The sequence below is a fragment of the Eutrigla gurnardus genome (assembly GCF_963514095.1).
Source record: "Eutrigla gurnardus genome assembly, chromosome: 20".
Lineage (NCBI taxonomy): Eukaryota > Metazoa > Chordata > Actinopteri > Perciformes > Triglidae > Eutrigla > Eutrigla gurnardus.
The window spans coordinates 6674487-6702346 of NC_139931.1; the positions used below are offsets into that span (position 1 = coordinate 6674487).

Genomic DNA, 27860 nt, shown 5'->3' on the forward strand with positions numbered 1-27860 from the left:
GAACTAGAACAAAGGAGAGTTTCCAGTTGACCATATACTGTAATGACGAGCCTAATTAATCAGATGCATAATTCATGGGGTGGAAAAGTGTGCTGTGAAAGGGAGGGGGTGGGGGAGGTGGGGGGGGGACGAGACTGCACCATCAGCATTTTCCTGGAGAGGAGAAGATGGAGGGGAACACTGGAGTGTGTGTTTGTGTGGCAAACGATGAAAAAAAATCTGTCAAGAGCTTTAGTTTGACCTAATATGACAAAAGCTGTGCAAGCTTTAGTGTAAGTTCATCAAACATGAAAATGCATAACTTGTACAAGATGCTCTATTCATTTTGGGGTCGTGTCTGAGGTTTTAATTATATGTAATCCATTCATAATATTCACCGTAGATGCCGGGTATACAAAATTATATCATCTTTTTCTTGCAAATTTAGTTGATACAAAAACTGCAATATTAATGACCACTAACGCAGACAATTAAATAAATATGTCAATCAATATAATAAATAAATATAAATCTGGTTGACCTGAACAAATCCACCCATTTTCAATTTTTCAACATATTTTGTAGACCCTTCAAATGTAATTTAAATCAAAGATGACCAAAATGTAACTCAAGTCTCCTTTTCCTTCCGATAAAAGCATAAATAATAATAATCAGCATATTGAGGTCTGTAACCCATGAGAGTGAGATCGATGTTGGTTCCATACCAAAGGAAAATGACAACAGCAGGTCGATACCAATGAACCCAGAGAACAACGATCACTCATGATTGACAAAGATTTCAAAAGAGCGTCATGGACTCGACTTGTAATGAGAAACCCTTTGGGTGCAACTGTGTCAGATCAATAACCAACTAAAGGGGTCAAAGGGTCTTCCCGGGACGCTGGAGCTCATCGCAGGCCTGCCCTCGTTGATTATGCAGCTCAAATAAAGGAACACGTTTGTTTGGTAACCTTTGTTATCTTCTTTGCACAAAAAAACAGGAGAGACACTCAGTGAAAACAGCAATCTTCTATAATGATGCTGTTTTTGTTGTTTTTACATTAGTCAGCCAGACTTCTGTGGTAATTGTCATTTGTTCCGCTCCAGCTCTCCTCCAGGTTCCTCCTCGGCCCTGCTGGCTGTTCACGGAGACACACAGCCGGGTCTGCTCCAGCTCTGTGTGCGCAATTGTTTTTTCATTTCACCTGGCGCTTTATTTACGGCCGCCGTGCGATCCTCCCGTTTTTGGTGTGGTACGAATTAGGCAAGGTCAGCTTGAGCTGTTGCCGTGGAGACAGGGTTACACCAGCGGATGATTTGGTATTGGCTTGTATCTGAAATGTGTGACAGTGCTCTCCAGGGACATACAGTATATTTCACCTCATCTGATCCAGCAGTTTACCCATAAATACTCTCCACCTGCTTGTAATGCATTTGCTGTGTATCTAAATTTCAGGATTTAAGCTACACAAAATTGGCACACTCTGATTTTCCAAAGCTCAATCTCTATGAAATACGCCTCCTGAAAAATAATGCAAGTCATTCTGCAGAAAACAAATTCTCCCTCCTAGCATCCTCTCTGTCCAACTACTCCTGCTTGAGCTTTAAGAAGAAGGGACAGCACATTGGGACCGGCTTGTCCGCACTCCAACGCCCACAAAAGTGCTTTGATGCTCAGGTGGGAGGACTGAAAAGTCTCACCGGCTGCCACCCTGGTTCCTGGCTCCGGGTGGCTCATCTGGGGCCAGGACTGCAAACGCTGCAGAAAAAGAGAAGAAAAAAAAGAGGGAAAAGGAAAAAAAAAAAAAAAAGAGGGAAAAAAAAAAAAAGGCGAGAACATAAAGGAAGAGATAGACAGAAAGAAAGCTGGGCTGTTATTTGTTGATCCGGAGCCCATTCCTGCGGTGGAGCCATCTGCTGAGGGAGGCAGTGCAAACACTAAAGCATGATCCGCTCTGGTTCCCTTATTACTGTTGAGAATTTAGATTTTACAACGTGCCGGTGAAGCCGCAGAATGTCTAACCAGAAGGTCTAAACATACCAGGAAGATGGAAGCTCCTGTACGATATAATGCACTCCGCTGCCTGTGTGACCTGATAATGCTCAGCTTTTATTGAGACTGTTTTGGAGAAGCCATGACTCAACTCTGGGGTGCTTTTAGAGGCTTAATTAGTGGTGAGATTGTATGGGACAGCATTAAACTGACAGGTGTATTTTGTTCCCATATGGGGGGAGACACAGATCATATGTAAATGCTGCAGGTGCTTAATAACTATGTGTTCTGAGATGGTGTAAGTGTGTGTTTATCTACATATATGTGGTGTTACGTCTCAAAGCTGGACTCCCTTTGGTTCTTTAGATAGTATGACTTTTTTTCTATGTAATATTTCTTCACATCCACTATGCTCACACACGCTCTGATGACATTTAAATAATGTACAGTATATACCGGTACGTATCCTTGTGGAACGCCAGGCGGCTGAGACATGTGTGCAGAGGATGCATTGTTTGGACAGTCAGTGTATCGTGTTGTTTACCTAAAAACACAATAAGTCATTAACATATTAATGCGGTGCAGTGTGTGTGTGACACATGGGTGTGTGACGAGATAGTGAAGCATGTTCTGATGGTGGGTGGAGCACTGGGTATTAAAGAATGCATTAGGGGCTCCAGCAAAATAACCTGATAGGTGCTAAGACTTGCAGCACCTGGAAGATTTGGTTAAGATAAAAAAAAAAAAACATTTTGTCATGCATTAAAAAAAAAAAAAAAAATACATTGCTGCAGTATTTCTGCAACGCCAACAGTCTGCCTGGAGGATACCTGGTATCACTACATCACCAGTAATTATATAGAGGAAAACACAGAGTATTCGCTCTAGCTCAGCACAAACGACGGACACCTTCAGGGGAATTTAATTCCCCCCCCCCCCCCCCATCAGAAGATGAGTGACAGCTGACATAAGCTGCGAGTGTGTGTTGGAGTTTAGATCATTAATCAGACAGCACGCCGGCAGCACTGATGAATTGCCTACTCTAGTGCATAATCTACATGCTGCTCTCCCTCTCAACCTTCACTTGAGATTGACTGGGTGTCTATGTGGATGAAAAGATAGAAGTGGAGAAGATGATCCATCTCCATTATCCTTTTAATTATTATTTTTACCCTGTTTATTTACCACCACATCAGGCTCGTTCCCTCAATCCCTCCCTGTGTTTCCTGCTCCATCACTATTTCCTTCCCCCTGCCATTCCAGCTCACTATCTTCCCGGTGTTCCTTCCCTCTGTTTCTCCACGCTGTGACTCTCACCCTGGGGAACGACAGACGGACCGTGGTGTTGCAGAGAGAGTGGGATGTTAATGCTGCATGGGTGTGACACTGTTTAAAGTGACTTACTATGCTCAGGCTGTCTGTGTAGAAATACTGTATCTGCACTGCTGTGTTGCCACTGCCGAACACACACTGTGATTTGATCTTTCCTTGAACTCTAGTGATATACTGCCACCTGCTGTCCAGTAATGCAAAGGAACTATTCTGCAGTATGGAAAGCAAGATTCCACATTATAAAGAACAATCTCCTTATATAGAAAAGCTGAATAAAGCGTGCATGCATATCTGCTGCTCGACTGTAAGTGAGCAGTGCGTCTGGCTTTCAGACCAGAGGCTCGCCTCCACGGGCCATTATTCAGTCCCAGAAGTTAACAGACCATCTGAAGGCCACCTGCTACTTTTGGTGTTCTGGGACAGGAAGGGAGGAGAGGGTGTCTGATTTTTATTTATTTATTTTTCATGGGAAGCAAATGCACCACAACTGAGCATGAGACGGTCACAAGAGAGCGAGACACAGAGGTCACAGCTGGGCCATCAAGCATGATTCTGTCTCATTTACCTGTGAACACCCAAAGCTATTTACTTGCACTAATTGAATTCTATGCAGATTTTTGGGGACTGGTATTTCCCCACTGATAAGGGGAATAATGGAGCAAAACACAAATATTCGCCAAAATATGAGAAGCGGTTTTAATTTCAAGCCTTGTCTGCAGAGGAATTAGCTCAAATTAGGCCTAGTTATAATCTTTAACTCCATAATCACACTTTAATGGGAAGCAGCTTTGGAAAAAGATGAGTTGGTTATGAGGACGGTGGGTCAGTTTGTCTCCATGTGTCCGTCAGCTGCTGCTACTCTCTTGCCGACATTTGTTTTTGTGGAGGTAAGAACACTTAAAACAACCTTGCTTCCTTTATTGCTTGATATTTTCCTGAAGGTTCATTGTTTATTAATCAGTGACATCATCTTGACCTCTAACAACAGTTTAAAAGTGAATGCATGTCTGTGGTTTTCTTCTCTTGGCTGTATTCCAGTTGGTCAGTGAATCTGTAGGGTCGGGCCGGTAAACACTGCTTGTGGACGACAGTAGCTATTAATTACACTCAAATGAAGCACTCTCACAAACTCCTACTGCTTTCTCCACAGGCTCCACCTGCTCTGAAAAGGTCAGTACCAAGGGAACACATCAGGCCGGGTATGTGGGCAGTGTTGGAGGGGGTAATATCAGGTGGACCGAAATGACAGTCCACCAGCACGAGAGAACACTAATCACTGTTCATTTGGCCTGGTGACATAAATTGGTGTGACACTGATATTTTTTTTTAAGATTATAACATATTTCTTAATGAGAAACATTTTAAAGCTCAAGAATTCACTCCCATCCATTGAAGTCAGTGTCGAGCATCAGTTAGCAGGAAGCTTTTGCTTTCAGCCAACATCTCACCATCTGAATGAGTCTTTGGCAGTAAAGGGACACTTAATAACAAGAGCAGAGTAGTAAGAGTCTACCTGGAGGGGCAGACTTAACGTATGCATGTATGGATATCCACTTACCAGCTCAGCAGGATGAAGGAATTATACAGGGGAGTTTTTTGGAAGATTACAGCTCAGCATTTTGAATAACTATCTGTCAGTGAAATGATGTGATCGGCTTGCATTTAAAATATAACCTCTGCATTTAACCCCTCCTATTATTAGGAGCAGTGGGTGGCTATCAAAGCAATTAGCTGGGAGAACCTGTGCCTTGCTCAAGGGCTTAACCCGGCAACCCTCTGGCTCCCAAGGGAAGACCCGGCCGTTTCCAGGTAACTCGTTAAAGCATCCATCTTTTGTGACACTTGATTGGCCTTCTTAATGATCCCCAGGCTCCCGTTCACTTTGCTCATCTGCTTTTCTTGGATAAACGTACAATAGTAGACGGTAGGAATGATGGAAAACCAATCAATCAGTACAATCAATCAATCAATCAAATAAAACACAACACTGACAAATATTTACTTTTTTTTATTCCTTGAGACAACATGGACATTAAAAGCAGAGCAAAAATTAAACAAAACTTCAGTCTTTGAAATCGTTTGATCAAAATTAAATCAGTATATTTTACAGTAAGGGAACAAGAGCAATCAATGTGAGCTCTAAGTGGAGGAGAAAAGAGACACGCCCTGTCATGGAACTAACATTGTACATACGCTTTCAACTAACTTTTAAAAAAAAGGTCAGGGGGTGAAGTGGAACCTGACCAACCAAAACAAACCACAAGCACTGGGGTGTTTTTTTTTTTTATTATTTATTTCATTTTCACTAAACGTCAAGAAACAAGGAGGATGTGTAAATATTTCAAAAGAAGAACACAAAAACCCAGAATGAACTTCTCTAAGTTTGGTATTCAAAGTGATGCCTGACTGACATCTAGACCAAGAAATACATCAGATGAACCACAACTAGCCTCGTCCAGCCAAAAAGATAGACAGATGATGGAACATGAAAATCAATGTATTGGGTTTTTTCCCCTCTCTCCTCATTTATACATGTATGTTCATGTTTTTAAATAAGCCACTACACATTTGTGGTTCACCTTGTTTTTAAGCAGCGAGGGTGTCGGGTTCAGGGGAAAGGATGGGTGCGGTCTTCCACTTCTTCCTCCACCAGATATCCCAGCTTCCCCTGTCGAGCAAAAATGTTCACAAAATGCAATGTCAGCAAAGGTTCCACAACAAGTACTTTTAGCAACAGCTGCTGCTACTGGAGCAACAGTACCATCTACAAAAGACTGCTGTTAAAAACATCCCTCAATTCTGCCACAGAGGAAAGCGTTAAATCATAAACAAGAGACACTGCTAATAATGCATATACTATCCATATACTAGCATAATATAATCATTTGGCCAGATTATTATATTTTATATTTGTCAGTTGCCTTAACGCTATTATTTTGAGATTAATCTAAAGTAAAGTTTTGACCACCACCTTAGCCCCTAATATTTAAAAAAAAAAAAAACAGTAACAACACCGTCTGATATTCCTTATGCCAACGCAAAAGTGCACTTGACATTTTAGGTATATTCAACACTACGGGGAAATCTAGTGACAGTTTTAGCAGTTGGCATAGGTATATCAAGCAGGCTGTGCATCTCAGTATTAAAGAAGTGTCTCCCTAACATTTCTATAAAATGACCTTTTCCCCAAACATATTTGAAAGTTAGCAAATAGGGGAAAAAAAAAAGAAATGATAAAAATCTAAACACTGAAGCTTTCAAGTTCACGTTGTGAAGAAGTACAGAATTGTTTTTTTTCTGACAGGCAACAGCATTCAGAAATGGATGTGGGTAGAGAAAGGAGTACCTGGGGTGAGTACCTGCACAGTTTGACAGTCAGAGTATCCATGATTTTTAATTTGCCCTTTTCTCATGTGGTCTCGCTCACAACACCAACGCTGTGTGAGGTATGGAAGTCAGCTGCAATTCATTTGATAAACCCTACCCTCCAGTTAGTTAGTTACGTAAGCCCCCCGGTGCTATGACACCCCCCAAACACACACTGCATGGCATTATCAGGCACAGGAAGCTGGACAACAAATCCAAGGCATTTGAGTTATGATTACGGCAAAATGACTTGTTTTTTCCACATACACCTTTGACCATAGCTGAAAGTATGTCTGTGTGTTTACATATGAACAGGAGATATCTCCATGATATCTACACACATGTATGTATAAACATGGAGACACAGAGGCTGAATTTTCTTCCTATATGCAGTGCAATAATCTCAGCAAATTAAAATTACTACATTTTCCTACCTAAAAGTAAAAATAAAACAAAAAATAAACAAACAAATACAGGCAGGAAAAAATGGATTGGTTAATGTTTTTTTCTGCCATTTTGTCCACAAAGACATATACATCTATAAGTATCAAAAAGCGATACAAAACGAGGGGTACCTCCGGGCATGTTTGCTCAGGGCTACACTGGCCTTTCCCTCTTGGCTTTGTGTGAATGTTTTCTACCTTCTTCTCATTCATCGGGCCTAGTCCTTCATCTTCAGTGCATACTTATGATGCACTATTCGAAAACAGGATAAAGATATATGCACATAGTACATAAGACAAAATCATAGGCATTTAACTGAACGTAAACAGGGTGGGAGAGGTAGGGCGAGAGGGTGGGGAGGGGAGATGGGGGGAGGGGTAGGGGGCGTGGGAGGGTGGAGGGGGTTGGGTTTGAGAGCCAGGGGGGAGCGAGGAGGAGGACGCACTTACCTGAGCCTGATCTGAGGTCCTATCAGATCAGTTTTAATTGGACTGAGTGTCACCTTCAGAATGGAGGAGCTCTTGCTGGCCGTTAAGCAGAGGGGAGGTGGAGGCAGAGGCAGCCGCCTCTGTCTCCATCGGTTCCGCTTCTGACGAAGCCTTGATGGCGGCTGCATCACCATCAGAGTGCTTCTCTTTCTTAGAGCTGCTCCTCTCCTCCGTCACCTTACGGTCTGGGAAAAACATGTTTGAATACACACATAAATCAAAAGTAATCAACCGTCTCGTGCACGGTAATGTTTTGGTACGACACCATGTGCTGTGTGTTAGCAATTCTGCACAATTTCCAAGTCCTCACCTTTGTCTCTCGATGACCGCTCTCTGTCCCTGTCTCTCTTCTCCTCCCTGTCCCTGTCCCTGCTGCGGCTGCGATGGCGGTGAGATTTGCGATCCGAACTACGTGACCTCTTCCTGTCACGACTGCGGGAGCGACGCTTTCTGTCAGAGCGCTCACGGCTGCGCCTCCTCTCCCTCTCCCGGTCCCGGCTCCTAAACACAGAACAAGTAGGGGGATCATTTATTAAGGCAACAAATAAAAGGTGTATTTAAAATTTGAATTCAATCTGCAGTTAAATCATGTCTCAGCACACTGAATCATGGTGCTCATGTTTGTTTTCTAATACGTTTTATGTTCAACAACAGACGGAGGCTGTTTGATCACCATATCTTTGGTGGTTTGTGTGATACAGGAAATGATCCATACCTGCTGCGTTTGCGTTCCCTCTCCCTGTCCTTGTCTCTGCTCCTGGACCGTCGGCGATCTCGGGATCTGCTCCTTTTCCTGTCTGATGCTCGACTGGAGTGGCGGCTGTTAGAGTTGCTTCGGCGTGCCCTTCGGTCCCTCTCCCGGTCTCTATCTCTGTCTCTGTCCCGTTCTCTGTCTCTCTCCTTCTCACGCTCTCTCTCTCGTTCCTTCTCCTTCTCACGCTCCTTTTCTCGCTCCTTCTCCTTCTCCTCCTCCTCTTTGCGCTTCTTCTCTCTTTCCTCCCTCTCACGCTCACGGTCTTCCCTGTCCTTCTTAAGCGCTGGGTTTTCATCTGGAGGTTCCTCTGAGCGACGACGTAGTTTCTCCTGAGAGTAAATAAGGAAGCGCTCTCATTAATTATGACAAGTTGACCCAACAACACACTGCACACATAAGGCGTGTTGCATGTAAATCATGTAAACGTTTCTTGTTACATGTAATCCAGTTACCTTGAGCTCCTCCACAGTGGATTTGATCTTGGCGTAGCCCATGTGTTGCTTGCCCATCAAGTGGTCGTCCACTCTGGACTGTGCGTCGCCCACAATGAGGAAGGCCCCACACACCTCACACACCTCCATTTGCTTCTCCTGGGCTGCAAAGCTCTCTATGGTCTGTGTAAAAAGGTACATACGTGACATCATAAAACAACGTAATGAGCCATATATTCCTTCCTCAGAGCACACATGATTGTCTTATTTGCACAGTCCAAGCTTAGTTTGATTTTGATCAGCAGTGCCTGCTATCCTGCACAGCGTCTGTGGGCCGGTTGGCCTGGAGCTGGCTGACTCACCGAGGGGGTGGAGCTGAGCAGCTCCCTCTCCTCCTTCAGCTGCTCCACCAGCTTCATCATTCCCTGGGCCTCCTCCACTCTGCCCTCTGAGCCCAGCTCCTCAATCTGAGCCAAAGCAAAACAAACAAATCTAATCAGCCATTTGATCACAATGTGGTGTCACAACAATGACATGAGATGTCAATAAGTTTTATGTCTTGGAAGATCATTTCATATGAGGTTATATAAAATGAAGAGATTATCTATTCCATGTTGGTAATTCTAGTTGGGATTAATCAGGCAACGGTTTTATATGACAGTGCATCCTAATTAATTCCAAATGACTATGGTTTATATGCACTAATCATTTATATTTACTCATTTCAACACATTTGTTACCAACCTGTAAGACTAGGTCTTCAATCTTCTCCGTGAGGACCTGTGCCTTCTCTTCATTCTTTCCTGATGGACCAGGCCCCTGAAGAAAGAAATGGACCTCAGGTTAAAAAAAACAACAACACACAAACCATTAGTGATGTGTCGGTCGCGAACGATCCGGCTCTAAGAGCCGGCTCTTTGAAGTGAACAATGGGAGCCGGCTCCTCACTGGGAGCCGATTAATTTTTTTTTTTCTTTTTTTTTTTTCTCTGCTAGTTTTGGTGAAAGCCACAGGTGATTGATCAATATGTGTGGCGGCAACTGCGTGTCCATACACAGAGCAGTGGGGGCGGGGGACAGGGAGGTTCAGACACACACAGCAGTGAGCACACGCACACGGAGGGAGACAAGAGAGCGAGAGAGAGGACGAGAGAACGAGCGAGCTAGAGAGAGAGAGAGAGCGTGACGAACAAACGGTGAGAAAACGAGTGACAGCAGCAGGAAACGTAGTAGAATTCGGACCCATTTCAATGCTATAAGCAGCTCAAAGGCGGAGTGTAACTTGTGCAAGGTGAAAATATCATATAGAGCAGGCTCCACAAATAACCTGCACAGGCACATGAGGACCTTCAATGTAAATAGTCCATCTTCTTGCACATATGCAACCAGTGAATTTTCTGTTTTGTTTGTTTTGTTTTTTAAACACTGGTGAAACAAGGAGTCTGGAGCCCTGGATGGGACTTTGTTTTTTATAGCCTACTTAATAATTTATTTTTGTAGCACTCTGTTCAAATTTGAGTGTATTCAGTAGCTTAATAAACCTATATAAATGATACATATTTGATATAGTGTATGTTTTTCACATTAGTAATTCATTTTACACATGGTTTTGCATTATTTTTGGTGATAAACATACTTTAAGCAACAGAAAATCTGAGGAGCCACTTGGGAGCCGAAAGAGCCGGCTCTTTTTAGTGAGCCGAGCCAAAAGAACCGGCTCTCCAAAAAGAGCCGGAATTCCCATCACTACAAACCATGTCACTGGTCTTGACAAAAACATTTATTTTAAAAAGCGCTAAACCTAGACCGTTAGCGTAACATAGTTACAGAAAAATGTGCCAAAACCAAAAGCACAAACCCCAGCGTTCTGCTGTGCCTGGGAAAGTGCAAGCCGGGCATGCCCTCTACGAATCCGCCGCTCCACCTCCGCCAGGAGCGACTGCAAATATCGCAGGAAGTCCCGCTCGTAGCCCTCCTTCATGAAGCGAGAGCTTTTCTCATACCTGGACACGGTGGGTTTAAAGATGTTTAGATCAGTTGGAAAATATCAAAACATTCACAATTTGTGCATTAGAAACCACAATCAAAACTTACGTTATTCTGAGATTTTCATCATGGATTTTCTCACAAGGGCCTGAAAAAGAATAACTATGCGTTATTATCTTCTAATATGACAGATGCACCTGAAAGCTCATGTTTTATTAAAGGAATACCAAGACCGTTGAAATGACTAACGTCTCCTCTCTGCGCATGCGTGCTGCGAGTCCGTGCAGGACTTCCACATGTCGTGGCGGAAGTGTTTTTTTTACATACTAAGATTACTGCGCACACTTTATAAAATAGACGGTTGATACAGTTTCGGCCTCCACTTCACTTAAACAGCAATTCACTCAGTTTTCGGGAGTGTCCGCATTAAAAGTGGAGGCACACGGGAAATAAACGTCTTCGAGTATGCAAGGTAACACACGCTGAGTGGTTTAACACACAAGTATTCATTTAAAAAGGGTTTATCTGCCAAGTCCTCGACTTACCCAAGTCCGAGCGGGTGTTTGTGAAGAGCTCGGCTGGGCAGAAGCCACACAAGTAGTACCGGCAGACCTTCTGTAGGAGGAGATGTAGTTGTTATATCAGGAAATCGCTCCAACATTAGAATTGATCAGCCTAGCAAGTCTTAACCTAAAGTGGGATCAACGCTACGCTTCATCTGACCAGGCACACTAATCGAGGCTGGGAATGGCGCTAAGAATTAGTTAAACAATGACTCCCACTCAAAGCTAACGCTAGCATCAGGGCTACAGTATCCTAATACACAGCCGCTTTGTAATTAGCATTAGCAAACTATGGTATTAATGTTGCTAACAAGACGTACGCGGACAACCGCCAACGCTTCATGTGCTGTCGTGTAACTATGGACTGATTCCAGACAGCTAACTCACACACCCCGCATACTACGGTGAAAGACATCTTAGCTAGCTAACGGTTTGTTAGCTTATCGGACCAGTGAGGCTAACGTTATCTAGCATGCTAACTTACGGTCTCGTCGTCCCATCGCACGTTGCATCGCTTCTCGTCGGGGGCCAAGTTCCTATCCCGGCCCATCAACTCGTCGAGTAACTGGGCTGCTGAGAGCATTTTGCCTACAAGAGTGCAGTCTCGCTCTAAAGTACTACGATACCTCCTTGAAGTACTTCTAATCAAAATGGCAGACGCTGTAACAACGCCGCCCGTTTATGGTTCAACTGAAACCAGTGCGGCAGCAGCAGCCCATTCAGCCTGTGACCCGGAAGTACAAGTCTGACCACGCATTCGCGTTGACCACACGGTCGATCAGCATAGCGATAGTATTTATATTTATATTAACACGTATTACTGTGTTGTAACATAGAATTACATTGAATCAAATAAATACTGCTTAAAGCGATTAAATATAGATTGTGTAAAAGAGGCTGAGGGGTTTGGACGTTTCCCTATTTAATAAAATATAATTTTTAAATAATTAATACACAAATTGAACATATTAACCTAAATAATTGCTGACTTTTCCACATTAATATCAGATAATAGATCAATATTTATAAGGAAAAGCCTTTTAAATTAAACGTGACCTTGATTTGTTTAGCTGGCAATGAGCAAATGGCCTTGACTTATCTGTATTTTTATTCACTTTTACAGAGTAGAATGCGGCTGAAAAGCAAAGTGACTATTGCGTCTGACATCACAGATGCTGGAGAAAGAGGAAATAAGAAGAATTACATGGAGGAGAGAGAGCAGGAGAAGAAGACGAAAAATAGATGAGTACAACGAGACTGAGCAGAGGCAAAGAGCAGGGCCGCTTCAACGGCAGCATCAGTTTCAGTTCATTAAGATCTCCATTAGTAGCTATTTTTCATGAGTTCCACAACATAGACTTTCATAGTGACGATGCAAGAATAAACAGGACACACACACACACACACACACACACACACACACACACACACACACACACACACACAGGAAAGACAAGCTCCTGAATCTTCTGAAAATATTTTACTTGCAAACTATGTGCACATTATGTCCATGATAGATTCTACAACATGCAAATGAAAGAAAAAATTAGACCTGTTAGAAATGTAGTTACATTCACTAATACAGCGATCTCTCTTAAGTATAACAATGTCATGTAACGTTGGAGGTAAAACTACACTGTGAATGAAATGTGGATCCTGTTTGTTAATTGATTCCCAAGTCTTTATCCTGCCTGCATCACTGCATAGACCGTATTGTATTTTCTCCAAAGTGATACAAAAAGTGACGCTTCAAGTCATTTCAGAGTTTAACTTTTCAAAATTGAAAAGGCACCGACTTCATGAAACGACCGTATTACTGTATTTTGTATTGACAGGAAGTGGTGGTATTCCATTCTGAGTGCATTGAGGCTACCTTGACGAATGTAATGTCATGCAGTTCCACACCGCGGCCACTGGAGGGCGGTGACGGTTCTTGGTTTGAACGCCTCTTCACCGTGTGTAACTGCACTACTGCTGGCTAAACTACCCCATCGGTCACTTGACCCTCACTTGAGTGTATTTTACAATGAATATGATCGTTCCATGACCATTTATGTAACGTACTTTCTTGTTCCAGTGTAGAGATTGTACTGTATAAAATATTCACATAAAATTTTGCTTTGCATTTTTTTTTAACCGAAGCTTATTCCCCTAATGTGGTGATGTTTCAAATTTCAATAGAAATTCGTTGAAGGTTTTTTAAATGCATTGCAATGTACACCTTATAATGGTTGATAACAAAGTGTACAAATAATCAATAAGTATATCTGTATTATTTGACCACTAGAAAGTAATTAAAACGAACTCTTAATTGATATTTGATTGTCAGGTTGATGGTTTTATTTACCAGAAGTACTAATGTGTCATCACAGCTGTATTGACGCTAGCTTGACAAATTCCAAATGCTGCAGTTCCTCACATTGACCACAAGAGGGTAGTAAAACTATTTAATTTCTAGCAATGAATACTAGTTGTTTTGTTGGGGAGACCAGTCCAACCCACTATCAAGGTTTATATAGACATTATAGAATCTTAATAAATATGCTATTTAGCATGCTGTGGCTGTGAAGTGATGTGGGTATGTTTACAGTTGATTATACTCTGCCCTCCAGTGGTCATATTGAGGAAATGCAACACAATCTTGAAATAATGTGGTGGTAGTTTGAAAAAATCATTCAATTCGTTGTTAATGTCAATATATGCAACATCCATAGACTTTCACAACATAATTATCATTATTTCAAATAAAAACACGTTTTGGTAAAGACAAATCATAACTTCCGGTGATTATTTTCAAAATAAACTGTACTACTAACTACACGCACTTCGTCGGCAATACTATAGATATTATTATTACTTTATGTGGACTATAAGACATACATAAGTAAGCAAATATATTTCATGTGGTCTCGACCTATCTAAACATCATTTTGTGACTCAATATGCAAAATGTGACAGTTAATATTGCCTACTGGTTGCGTGGTTACCGACAGCCCAGCAACACGTGTGTGTGCGCGTGTGCGTGTGTTAATACCAGTGATTTCGTCTTTTATTTCTCAGAGCCAACGACGATAACTGGCTTCTGGATAATGTGACATAATTGTACACGGTTACGTGTCAACAAACCGCTTCAGATAACGGAGAGCACCATTCAGAGGGGAACTAACGTTTGCTCTCGCCGTTGTTACATCTAAAGATGCCCCCCGATGAGGCGGTGATGTTTTTGGCAGCCGACTGACGGAGCTCCGATACCACTGATGTACTGAATGATTGCCCGGGGTGTCGGCAGTGGTCCTGTAACGTGAATTAACGACATATACATGGAGAGGACGGGACCTGCAGTGTAGACGCCCCGCGAAGTAGCCGAAGCGATTTGCTGCCACACACGCAAGCTAGCAGCGAGATAGTAGCGCGTCGCTAAGCTAGGTTAGCCGGGTAGCTAACGTTAGCTGGGCTATTTTTAGGTGGAAGCCGTGTGCCGTCGACGCGATTAGTATTGACAACTAAATCCGACGGGCTTTTGTGTTTCCTATGATCTCGCGGCGCTAGTTGTCTGTACCAAAATGTCCACCACTTCGCTGGATCGAGAGTTACAGGAGCGGCTGAGAGAGGCGGCTGCCATCGGGGACATCGACGAGGTGCGGACGCTGGTGGACAGCGGAGTAAATGTCAATTCACAGAACGAAATCAATGGCTGGTGAGTGTTTGTGCTCGGACTTAAATCAGCGTGGTGTTTCGCTGTGTGAAAAGCAAGTTGTTTTGATTCGCGGGCTTGTAAATAATCAGCATTTATTTCTTTTTAAAGCTCATCGAAAAGTTCTTGCTACTTGGGATTAAAGCCAATCAGTGTTATCTAATTAGCCAGAGCCTCTTGCGTGCATACATGCTTTGTTAGCTGGTATTTTTGGGGATGGTTTGAAGTATAAAGTGTCATTATTCTAGTTATCCTAAAACAACAATGTGTGTATATCATGAAACCTGTTGCTCACTTCAGTGACATTATATACAGCTCCAACTTCCTAGTTCAAAACACCACCTGTGTGATGATAAGTGGAGCTCTGTGAATGTCACTCGGATCCACATCTATATATCTACATCTATCTATGAATGAGACCACATCTAAAGTCATTTGATCAGCCTGTGTTTGACGTTGTGGATTACTAAACCTTGTCCCCCCTCCAATCGTCTCACCAGGACTTGCCTGCACTGGGCATGCAAGAGGAACCATAAGCACATCGTGTCCTACTTACTAAGTTATGGAGCGGACAAAGACATCCTCACAGCCAAGGAGGAGTTGGCCTCGCAACTTACCTCCAAACCGGAGATCAAACGACTTTTAGGAGGTAAACTACACATTATGCAAGTTTTTTTTCATCATTACTGGTGTGTGATTTATCACTTGACATGTAATGTGTTTTTTAAATGCACATTGTTACTGCAGTCGAAGTGGAGGATATGCCAGAAGTCAAGGAGCCCGAGTTGCCAATCATTCCCAACTACCTGTCGAACCCGCCCTTCATGTATTCCAAGATGGATCAGTCCGACATCATCCTGACGCAGCACCTTACGCAGAACGGTTCTGGAGAACATGCCGAGGACACGCAGAGCGACTCGCCCTCCCTGTCCCCGACGCACGAGCCTCAGAAAACACAGAGCCTGCTGTCCGAGGGCCCCAGTCCTCCCCCAAACCCGTCCACCCACAGCCAAGCCCTGGGGGAATTCATCCCCGTGGCTGAGCAGAACGGTGTGTCGCCCGGCCCGGCCTCATCCCACAACCACGCGGTTGGTAACGGCACGGTGCCCATGGACCTGTCGGTAGAGCCGCACCTCATCAACCACGCCGACTACCCGCATGCGGTGGCGCACAATGGCACCATGTGCTCGCCTCCGTTGGCCTCCCCCAGCCCCAGCCTGGCCAGCAGCAGTGGGAGCCAGGTCCAGGCCCCGGTGGCCAGCGGCAACCCGACGATGAGCCGGCAGCAGTCTATCCCACAGCAGCTGAGCTACGGCCAGGCTGGTGGGCCCATGGCAGCCTTCCAGCCTTTCTTCTTCACCAGCACCTTCCCTGTCAACGTGCAAGGTGAGATCGCGTTATCCTGTATTGTATTACGCCTGTTATGTTTCGACTTCCTGGAGCTTGGTCGTTGCCATGAGCTTTCTGCTCGAAGACAGCCTTCCACTTTGCATCAGTTATGTGAGAACAGTGGCTAAAGCTCACATGTTCTCGGCAAAGTGACCAAGAGGAGCAACATTCCCCCTTGCATGCGTGTCGGCAGCCAACTTGTCAAACCAGTTAGTGGATTTTCTGTCACAGGCTCACGAGCAAAAAGTGACTCACCTCGGGCTATGTCCAGCCTCTTACTAAATATCTTTAATAATGGAGAGGCATCACTCTGGTCCTTTTTCTATCTAGAGTTGGTGCTGAAGGTGCGAATCCAGAACCCCAACGCTAGGGAGAACGACTTCATCGAAGTGGAGCTGGACCGCCAGGAGCTCACCTATCGGTCCCTTCTGAGGGTCTGCTGCCGGGAGCTGGATATCAGTGCCGAGCACGTAGAGAAGATCCGCAAGCTGCCGAACACCATGTTGAGAAAGGTGAGGGAAAAAGAGGGGCACAAAGCTGAAATTATGTTTAATTCCTGTACAATTAATCATTCCAGATGATCTTTCTACACTCAAAAATCACAATTAACATGTCTTAATTGTAATAACATGGTCGTGTATGACCTAAAAGCAAACCTCCGACACGTTTCTAAAGGACTTTCTATACTGTTTCCTCATGAAAATGAATGAATAGTAGGTGTCATCGATTTAATTGTAATTTTACTTTCCCGTCTAGGACAAGGACGTCGCTCGGCTGCAGGACTTCCAGGAGCTTGAGGTTGTGTTGGAGAAAGCTGAGGGTATGTCCCTTTTCTCTGGGCCCGGGGGCCTAACAGACAGACCCTGCTACAACATGAAGGCCTCCCGCCTCACCTACTAGCGCTACCACAGAGCCCGACATCCCCCCGCTTACGACGAGCTTCTGTAGCTAACCTCAAGCAACCTTAACTAGTTGCCCACCCAGGTCCCTTGTTACAGCTTTGGCCGGCTTTGGTGTTTCGCCAACTTCCTAACTGGGACTCGTTTTTCCAAGTTCTGTAGCTATTGTCCTCCTCTGGCACCTCCCGGCGCTTTAGTGTACCCAACCAAGTTGTAAGCGATTACTGATGCATGGTGTCCTCGATTATGTGCGAAAGTGTTTGGGCCCCGTTCTCCTCTCTTTATTTTCTCTCTCTCCTCCCACTGCACTTTGCCAAGGCTCCAGTGGGACAACGGAAGGAGGCATTGGCTTGTCTTCCGCACAGACCGGACCTGAAGTGGATTCTGTAATGGCCTTATTTGGGCACATCCCTATACCGACTGTGGACTATGGTCACAGAGCAAAAGACCTGGTCTGATAAGACAAAGAGCCGAGGACGACAGGAAGGATTTACATAACTGTTACCGATAAGTTCATCAGTCCACAGAGTGGGACAAGTTGGACTTGCACACAGCAACTTGAATTTCTAGGAAACTGGCCCATGGAGTGTTCTAGCTGGCGTACACACTTTCATACATGCTGTAGGCATAAACCTTAGTGTCTTTGCTGCAGAGGGCATCCATCATTGGCCTAAATCTTGTGGCGGAGGTGAGCTCACTCCGGGTGAGACGAAGGTATCTTTGGACTAATAGTACTTCTATACATACAGTATGCTTTAATCTATATCCACACAGGGATGGACACGTTTGAGTAGGAGTAGTGCTTTCCCTACATATTTAAACCATTCAGTCATACACTGTGGGACAGGAATAGTTTTGTTGGTATTTTGTGTCTTTTCATGTCGGGACAAAAAGAAGCTACCTTTAGAGATAAAAGTGCAGCAACTCATTTTTGTTCTACAACACATTTACACTCCTGCTTTGCAGGGTGTGCTATTAGGTCCAGTCAACATAACAGTCAAACTATCAACTGTGAAGTATTTATGTTTTAACCTTTTGAATTCTATTGAATCTCACTAACGAGCGAGACCATGCGCTTTAGAGTAGCAAGGCGAGCCAGGAGTCGCGGTGAAGGTCGTTTACGAGGCTCCCAACTTGATTTATCATGTAAGTTCATTTAGGTTGTTATTTTTTAACTGTGATTAGAATCAAAACCAAAAAAAACTAATCTAGCCAGCAAAGATACTATATATATATATTAATGAATAATCAGAAAAGAATGCAGCCTCGTCACATTTCCCCCCCGCCTGAGTGAAGAGAAAAGAATGAAGACATAGTAAGAGTCTGTTTGTGCACTTGGTTTTATGTTTGAGTGCTTCCTTGTTCCTCCGGCACTAATCTAAATTCTGATGCTGACACGTTTTATTTTTGTCGTTGTCACCTCACTTTAACCTTATGCTATCTATATGGTGACTAGATTTTTGATGACATTTGATTTAGATGGAGACTGACGAGATGACTACACTAAAACACACCTTGTACTGTACATTAAGAAGTGGAAAAGTCACAGCCATGTTGTGTTGGACGGTAACGTTTATGCTGCTTTCATCAACACTTTGTATTCCTTTTTAATTCTCAATGCTGGGACTCGTTCATTTGAAGCAGTAGGCGGCCTCTCCACGTGTCCTACAATCAGAAGGTTTCTTACCCAGTGGTAACTGTTTACTGTTTGCCGGAAGCTCTTACTGTGTTTGTATGTTTTATGATATATTTTTTATTAATTTGTATAATTTTTTTTTAACCAGTTAGGCCTGTTGTGTTTGTGTCAAAAATACTATCATGCAAGAAATAGTTCAACAACGGGATGTGAAGTAGTGGGGAGGTGCTGCTGTTGAAGCAAAGTGCAATGTGGAGAAGGGGAAGATGCGTTTCCAGAAAGTTTGCTGTGAGAAGTGCTTATGTTCTGTTGCCGACGATGTTAAATGCTTTATTAAATGAAGTCGTGCCTCATGTTGGAGGCAGGAGCCGGGTTGAGGAAGTGGGACAGTGTACGGAGAACCCCCCTACCCCACCCTCCCCGGCCGCTCGGTGCCCTGGGTGAGCAGCATGTTTGACAAGAGTTTTTACAGGATCTTCATTGATTCTGTGGAAAGGAGATAACTAACGTTGTATTTGTGGGGTTGCTTATTGTTCTAGAAAAAGCAGAATACAATTTGACTTAACCTATGCATTCAGAGTCTGATATTTTTATATACAGTACGTCCTGTGTACTTGTAGAATTGATCTTAGGCGCTGTTAAACTTGTGTTCCTTCATTCTGGAGACCTGTATCTGTTCTTTGATAAAGCATGTTGAATTACGCCCCTCTTTCTCTCTCTAAACGACCTCGTGTTCACATTTTGAGCATCTTATCTCGATGCTCACTTTAATTGAAGGGACCAGTTACATGTTTTTGTTGCAGGTAATCCTTTTGTTCGTACCTGCATGTGTGTGTGCAGGATGTTAGAGTCGACTTCCCAATAATTCATTGAAATGTATGTTTCAACCGAGAGCCAGTAGAGGGAGCAGAAGAGCAAATATTGGCATTAGATTAGCCACATGGGCATCTCCACTGCATAATAAGAGGATAGTTTTTCTGTTTTTTTTGCTTGGATTTAATTGAATTCATAAAAAGTATTTTAAAAACCTGCTGTTTGAAAACTGGTTCATTTGTATCTTTTCTACTGAAATGTAGAAGCCAATTTAATTTGTATGATTTGCTGCCTTTGAAGACACCTTTTCCCAGCTATTGTTGCATTAACACTTTTATTTTGGAAGAATCACATTTAAAAGTGTAGTAGCATTCAAAGGCAAACTGAACACCCTTTTTTAATAAAGTTCTACCTGAACATAAACTAATAAAACTCCAATAACAGTAAATAATACTTTTTTTAGTGGCCTACTTATTTGTATAACTGATTAAAAACAGATTTCAAGCTACACTATTTGCTGCATGGATTGACATGTTCACTCATTGGTCTAACTTCCTTTAATCTGTTAATTTAACATGTATAACATGTCAGTTAATAAACACGTAATAGGTGCATTAATAACGCAGTAAAAAAAAAGACATTTCTGGAAATGTTCCGCATTTCAAAGTTCAGTATCGTACCGTCCAGCTGTGGCTTTTCACTTTTGACCTGCATTTGCACAACAAGCCGGCGTTGTACATTCTGTTATGAACTGAAGGCATTTTGTTATGTTCCCTTTCTGATTTAAAGAACATAAACAACACCTAAGTTATGGTCGTACTGACACACTTGTGTGTCTGTGAAATCCTTAACCTCTTCAGTGAAATGAATACAACGGTGTTCATGTGGCGAGGCAGATGTTCGGACGCTGCAATCTGGACAGCGCAAATATTGCATAATCCCAGCGGAGTGGTGTTGACAAAGTTAAATGTGTGTGTGTGTGCAATCTAAATATAGGGACGAAGGAGTGTATGGCGATCCAGATGTATACGTTTGAGCGGACGCCCGTGGAGCCACGCATGTATGCCTGCATGTCCATCGGCATGTTGGTTGTGTGTCTAGACTGGGGCTGGGGAATCGGCTTAGGGCCCTGCTGTGGCTGGACGTGTCTCTCTCCTTTGTTCTGGAGTGAGACACTCATAATAAGCTTAGTATGAACAGTCATAACACCTTCATTGTTTTTCAACCAGCTCCCGCCTGCTTCCCAGGACTCAGTCATGGGCAGGAGACGCCGTGGACCTGCATGGTCAGGAACCCCCCCTAAGAGCATTTTAGAAACGGAGGCCTAAGGCGACGTTACCCGCAGGTACGTGTCGTGGTCGGCGTGCTTTTACTCAATATGTGCCCGTCTCTAACGGGAGCAATGCACAAAGCCAATACACAGAGCTGCTTATTTACGACACGAATGCATGCTTGACACTGTAAAGCCACTGAGAGATTAATGGTGAGATTCATAGCTTATATTTATGCAGCATAACCCAGCAAACTGAGGGTTTTATGTCTTTAGTGATTTTAAGAGAAAAAAGGGGAGTGGGTCTCTAATCTCATCTACTTAATTTCAGCAAATGATTAAAGGAATAGTTACATTTAGGAAAATATTGATTCCTCTTCTGGCAGCGTGACAGATGAGGCATCATCCAGCAGCCTGCTAGCTTAGCTTAGCATGAAGGTAAAGGTTACTTTAAGTTACTTTCTCCCCTGGTTTTGGAGATTGGGACATTGCTGTATTATTAGCATCAGAGAGAGTGGTTCAAGTTGAAATACCACCGAACAGATGACCTCATTGTGATAAATTGAAGCTTCACGTCGCCATTAACCACAGATCTTCATACTGCCAAAAAATAAACCTTAATGGAGACATCCCTTGAGTTGCATATCTGTTTTGAACTGGGATCAGAGAGATGGTGAGGCTGCACAGAGAAGATCAAAGTCGAGGCCCGTTTGCAGACAATACAATGCGCTGAAGGCCGTCGGAGACGCTGAGTGGGGTCCGGCGTGAGGCTTTATCCAATATGTGACATGCCTGCAGCCCCAGTGTCGGCTATGCTGGGAATGCAGGGTCTTGAGGGGTGAAGGTTAGGGGTGAGTGGGTGATCAGACACTGAAAACACAGCTTGACTGTGTTTGTGCATTTGCATGAAATTCGGAGCATACACACACGTGTGTGTGTATGTGTGTGTGTACATCAATTTTTTGTAAGTGATCGTCAGTATCATAAGCTAAATAATCAGTGTTTCTTCATATTTGTTACTTGTTGCTGTGTGTGTGTGTGTGTGTGTGTGTGTGTGTGTGTGTGTGTGTGTGTGTGTGTGTGTGTGTGTGTGTGTGTGTGTGTGTGTGTGTGTGTTGTGTGTGTGTGTGTGTGTGTGTGTGTTCTGCTCACAGACCAGACTAAGACTACAGGGTTTGCCTTGGAGAACACTGGGCCTCTTTGGGCTCAGCAGGGACTCTGCTTGGGAAATACAGACTTCACACACACACACACACACACACACACACACACACACACACACACACACACACACACACACACATAGTGAGGCTACTAAAATGTTGATTTTTGTTCTCCTGAAGATAAAAGTAGACTAGCTGTTATTTGAGTTTAATGATGTTCCTAATTACTATTCGGCTGTGTCACTCTGCGGTTGGAACTGTAGCGTAATCCTTTTTTTTTTTTCTGTTGTCATGCTCACAACCAAACAGAGCAGCAGGGTATTTGTTTTGTTTTGAAGCCCCCTTTTCAGCAATATTTCCTGGAACTGGCTTTTGGGGGAACAAACCAAAGCTCAAGCTGTCTACTCGTGACTTATTACATGTCAATATTATGATGGTGTGATGAGTGGAATGTGCCCTGCTTCAAGTGTTCCATGATATTTCATGCATTGACAATGCTTTAAACATGAAATGACATGCAAACAAGCATTTTTCATATCTTGTTGTTGGGGCATTTTTAAAGAGGTCGATTAAAAGCAATGATTATGAACAAAAGATTGGATTGTGTAACAGGCAGCTCAGATACTAAAGAGATCATCTACCTCCAGAAATAAGGAGGATGTAGGAAGTAGGGATAGAGGGTTTCAATTGAATTACTAACCTCAATGTACAGCCGTACAAATAAATCCACTTTTAAAATATCCATTAATGAAATCACATCAAGCAGTTTAAGTGAACCTGTTTGGTTGGAGGACAGTGAGTTTGGTGCCATCTTCTGGAGACATTTTGCACATAAGCCTATAGACCGAAGATATTTTACAGCAAACTGTGCTAAATTATAATCCAGTATTAAACTATGCAGTATTGTCACATTGTACTGTATTCATTTGTTGCATGTGACAAGACAGAAGATTGTTTTAGACCAAATTTACTTTTTTTAATACTTCACAATACCATCATTAAATCTATTTTTACAATGTGCGAATATGCACAATGTTTAATTCGTGCATACAAAATAATTATCTATATATATATATTTTTTTTTTTGCTAAATAGCTCCTTCTCCTTTGCAAGCTAAGGGTTAAGGTGGCCAGCAGCGTCATACGCACAGGTGTCTCCGTCTGTGAAACAGCGCCTGCAAACTTTTTTTTTATTTTTTTTAATTAAGTTGATCATAACTGTAACTCAGCTGGGATTTGCTGTCCGACTAGACAGGCCACTGTAATTCATGTAGTTGGATCTTAAGTGGGTTTGCTCGCCGCAGCCCTTAATCTCTCTCCGTTGCTATTAAACGTGGAGCGACTAACCTGGAGAGCTCTCCTCCACATCGACCCCGGTCCCGGTCCCGCACGCTCCTCTCCCGCTGCCGTTCTCCTGCGTCTCATTCCAGCGCGTAGGCTAACAAATACGCGACACTTTCGAACAGATTTCAACGAGTCTCCGCGAAACTTTAAAGTCAACTTTTTTTTTTTTTTGCACTTTATTTCGTTTTTGAGTCCATTCTGTTACGCGTCGGATATGTGGTGGATGCTGTTTCCCCGATGGATTTGGTTCCTTCTGGGACATTGTTACACTATCCTGCTCTATATGGACAGCTGCCGCGTGAAAGCGATGCCAATGCCCATGTCTGTGGCAAAGGTGGTGTACTCTCACGCGGGTCTCTGCCCGAACGACCTGAACCCCAACCTGTGGGTGGATGCTATGAGCACCTGCATGCGCGAGTGCGAATCCGACCAGGTGAGTTGACTTGCAAAGCTGGCGGTGATGTGAAACGTGTAGACGGCAGGGCAGAGACGCTGCTCGTCTGCAGACGAAGCATCCGGGACACATAGGGTCTGTTCTATCATTTATCATGTTAGACGAAGCCTCTCCATGCAGCTAAATGACCAAATATCATATCCCAACAATTCTTGTTTTCCTTTGCATCGTGTGTGAGTTGCTGCATGGGAGGTTGACAAGCAGAAACACATTAAAAGAAAAATACAAAAAATACAAAAAATAAATATTACATGTCAATCTACAGATTAAGAAGGATTTCACCAAGAATTAATTTTTTTTTCTGCTTAATACCGTATTTTAACCTTAAAAAAGAGACAGTGATCCTTGTTTTTCTAACAACTTTAGGACTGTGAGACGTTTGAGAAGTGCTGCCCCAACGTATGTGGAAACAAGAGCTGTGTGGCATCACGCTACATAGACGTCAAAGGCAACAAGGGCCCCATAGGAATGCCAGAGGGCGCCACCTGCGACAAGTTCATGTGCTCCCAGCAAGGGTCGGAGTGTGACATCTGGGACGGCCAGCCTGTTTGTAAGTGCCGGGACCGCTGTGAGAGAGAACCCCACTTCACGTGTGCGTCCGACGGCATGACGTACTATAACAAGTGCTACATGGATGCAGAGGCCTGTTCCAAGGGTATCTCTATCTCTGAGGTCACCTGCAGGTAACATGTTAAGTATTTTAGATCTCTACCATTTGTTTTTTTTGGTGTGATGAGGTAAAGTTGTCCCGTTTTAGTCCTCATAAGCAACCTTTTTTTCTGTTTGTATTGTAGAAATATAAATGTATTGTGTGTAACATGTCAATACAGTAGTTAAAGAAGAGCCCTTGACGCCTCCTGGCTCTGATTAACTCCTTTCTTATTGAATCTACCTACAGGTACCACCTGACCTGGCCAAACACTAGTCCAATCCCTGAAGAGACCACCATACATCCCACCACTGCCCTGCAGACCACCCTGCCGGCCGACATCCAGCTCCCCACCATACACAGTGGCCCCACCCAACAGGCTGTTTTCGTGGGTGAGACAGCTAGCTTCCTGTGTGAGGTGTCCGGGAAGCCACATCCGGGAATAACATGGGAGAAACAACTGAAGGGCAAAGAGAACACCATAATGAGACCCAATCACGTCAGAGGGAACATCGTGGTCACTAACATTGGCCAGCTGGTCATATACAATGCGCAACTTCAGGATGCCGGCATCTACACGTGTACGGCCAAAAACGTTGGGGGGAGCGTGTCGTCGCACTTTCCCTTGGTAGTGATCACCAAGGATGCCAAAGGTAAGAATGCGGAGGGGAATAGTACCAACATGCCGTTTCCAGCTGAAGAGTGTCTGAAGAGTCCGGACACAGATGACTGTGGAGAAGAGAGCATGAGCTGGTACTACGAACCAAAGAGGAACAATTGCTTCACCTTCACCTACAGTCAGTGCAATAAAAACCGCAACCACTTCGACACCTATGACGTCTGCATGCTGTCGTGCGGCGGAGAGCTGGCGGCGCCCTGCAGCCTGCCTAGCCTCCAAGGGCCTTGCAAAGCCTACGAGCCTCGCTGGGCATACAGCAGCAGCCTCAAAAAGTGCCAGTCCTTTGTGTACGGAGGTTGCGGCGGCAACGAGAACAACTTTGAGTCCAAGGAGGCCTGCGAAGAGATGTGTCCCTTTCCCAAGAACCACAACTGCAAGGTGTGTAAACCCCGAATCAAGATGGTCACCAGCTTCTGCAAGAGTGACTTTGTGATCCTGGGGCGTGTGACGGAGCTGACGGAGGAGCAGGAGTCGGGCCACGCTCTGGTGACGGTGGAGGAGATCTTGAAGGATGAGAAGATGGGTCTGAGATTCTTTGGCAAAGAGCCCTTGGAGGTGACTCTTCTGAACATGGACTGGAACTGCCCCTGCCCCAATATCACCACGGCCGACGGGCAGCTCATCATCATGGGGGACGTTCAGAACGGGATGGCCGTCCTGCAGCCCGACAGCTTCGTAGGGTCCTCGAGCACTCGTAGAATCAGGAAGCTCCGTGAGGTTATCCACAAGAAGACCTGTGACTTCCTTAAAGATTTCTCTGCCGTCCAGTAGTCTCACACTCACGGAAAGTCAGTTGTGTTTTCTGAGTATTCTAAGCTGCAATGACCTCACCAGTCTGACCGACTGCCAGTAAACAACGAGTAACTTATCTGTAACATTGGGGGTTTTCTCCCCAGTTTCAACTGTTTTTTCTTTCTTTACTTTGTTCCTTATTGCTCACTCCTCGTAGTTTTTGCTGTTTTCATTCATGATGCTGTGCCAAAACTCTCCTAATAGCTCTTTAAAAATTAGAATCAAGCTTAGACAGGTTTGATGTCCGTGGGCACGCTGTCTGGAAAAGGCAAGGTAGAGTAGTAGTAGTCAAAAGCATTTACCCTGTACAAAGTATTTAATCTTTGCAAACTGTTCACTAAAATGGCATTGTAGAGTTCCTCTCACACTGTTATCTTGACTACACTAATATCATTCATTTAAGGGTATATTTTCATATGGTACGTTTACTTTATGTTTTTGTGGGTTATCCCAAAACGGACATTGCGTCACATCTATCAGAAGCACTTGAGCTCACAATAATGCAATTCGAAGCCTCAGTTCATTTACCAGAATCCAATAAGCTCTTTGATTCCACATTTTTTGGGATCTATTTTGATAAGTTTATAATACATGTATGTATGTGGACTTCTGTACTTTGTATTTATTTTTCTTGATCTATTTCTTATAGGGCTATGGCCATATATGTATAAGATTGCAGACTATGTATAGGCAGAAAGTCTCCCTGTGAATCTAATTGCATAGAGAGCAGCATATTTTTTATGTTATCTGTGATAAAGTAGTGTCCATTTAAAGCTATTATGGAATACGACGATGAATAAAGCTGACTTAGAAAATATAACAGATGTCCTTTGCTTTTTTTGATGCTGTGCTGTTCCCTGAGACGAAGACAAAATACCCAACATGCTCCCAGCTTATCAAAAGGCTCATGCAGGCAGTGCATCCCTCCATCCATGTCCTCCTCCTTCCACTTGTGTTTCACACACACACACAGGGCCTCGTCTGAAGCAGGTCACATTCCAGCCCAGCTGTGGTGGCCTGCAGAGCTGTGTGTTGTGTTGTGTCTGGGTCTGGGGCCCTCACATAGCACACACCCCACCAGCCATCTATTGGCCTTGTGCGGCCCCTTTCATGTGCAAGAGGCCGGGGTGAAGGGGAAGAGGAGGAGGAGGAGGAGGAGGAGGAGGAGGAGAGGGATGTCGGCTGATTCTTTCTCTTTTACGCACTCACTTGGCCACATCTGCGTTTAAAGGGACATAGCAGAGAACAGTGAGAGTAATGGAAAGAGAGTTAAAAGTCGAATAGAAATTGAGGACTGTAACCCCTAAAGTATAGAGTGCTCCATGATTAAATTATCTCTGTAGAATTGATTTTCGATCTGGAGCTTGTGGCTGGATCCTGGTGTGGAAAGAGATTAAGATTGTAATGAGTGCGAACACCCGAGCCGTGGGATTCCCAAAGAGCAAATTAGTCACAAAGATCAGGAAACAGAACATAAGGAGCCATGAGAATGGTTTCCCCCTTCCCCCTCTACCCTTGTGTTCCCTTCCCTAACCCCCTTCCTTAGCCCTCATCCTCAACTGTCTGCCCACTCAGACCGACAGCCAGCCAGCCTTGAGTGGCGACCTCTGACCCTGCTAATGAAAAAGAGGCCACCAAGGAAAAGGCCACTTTCATTAGAACTGTTGACAAGGGCTAAGTGACTGGCTGAGCTCCAGACTAGCTCCACACAGCTCTACACATCACATTCGACTGCTGAGTTCAG

At 43.8% G+C, this 27860-nt stretch overlaps 3 protein-coding genes across 7 annotated transcripts in view; 2 read left to right on the forward strand and 1 right to left on the reverse strand.

Moving 5' to 3' along the window:
• Positions 1-5516: 5516 nt before the first annotated feature.
• luc7l3 (LUC7-like 3 pre-mRNA splicing factor) overlaps positions 5517-27860 on the reverse strand; it is a 63115-nt gene continuing 40771 nt past the window's right edge. The window contains exons 1-11 of one of the 4 annotated variants that reach the window (XM_084036444.1): positions 11820-12026; positions 11318-11387; positions 10881-10920; positions 10645-10789; positions 9532-9606; positions 9150-9254; positions 8809-8970; positions 8318-8685; positions 7913-8103; positions 7564-7787; positions 5517-5972 (exon numbers count right to left, since the gene is read on the reverse strand). In XM_084036444.1, coding sequence (XP_083892570.1) covers positions 7597-7787; positions 7913-8103; positions 8318-8685; positions 8809-8970; positions 9150-9254; positions 9532-9606; positions 10645-10789; positions 10881-10920; positions 11318-11387; positions 11820-11918 — 1446 coding nt within the window. In that variant the 5' untranslated portion in view covers positions 11919-12026 and the 3' untranslated portion in view covers positions 5517-5972; positions 7564-7596. Of the gene's footprint in view, positions 7788-7912; positions 8104-8317; positions 8686-8808; positions 8971-9149; positions 9255-9531; positions 9607-10644; positions 10790-10880; positions 10935-11317; positions 11388-11819; positions 12027-27860 lie in introns of those variants that run through there. The other 3 variants (XM_084036445.1, XM_084036443.1, XM_084036446.1) reach the window with 3 other exon arrangements.
• On the forward strand, positions 14526-19983 carry ankrd40 (ankyrin repeat domain 40). The gene is made up of 6 exons (XM_084036668.1): positions 14526-15032; positions 15530-15678; positions 15777-16415; positions 16749-16930; positions 17175-17238; positions 17636-19983. Exons 1-6 carry the CDS (start codon positions 14899-14901, stop codon positions 17773-17775), a joined length of 1308 nt encoding a protein of 435 aa, XP_083892794.1. The 5' UTR covers positions 14526-14898; the 3' UTR covers positions 17776-19983.
• On the forward strand, positions 20846-26284 carry wfikkn2a (info WAP, follistatin/kazal, immunoglobulin, kunitz and netrin domain containing 2a). Of its 2 annotated transcripts, none has more exons than XM_084036533.1 (3): positions 20846-21111; positions 24363-24679; positions 24895-26284. In XM_084036533.1, the coding sequence occupies exons 2-3, from the start codon at positions 24465-24467 to the stop codon at positions 26093-26095; spliced, it is 1416 nt and encodes a 471-aa protein (XP_083892659.1). In that variant the 5' UTR covers positions 20846-21111; positions 24363-24464; the 3' UTR covers positions 26096-26284. The 2 variants fall into 2 exon arrangements, with proteins under 2 accessions (XP_083892659.1, XP_083892658.1); XM_084036532.1 differs by lacking the exon at positions 20846-21111 and adding an exon at positions 23354-23975.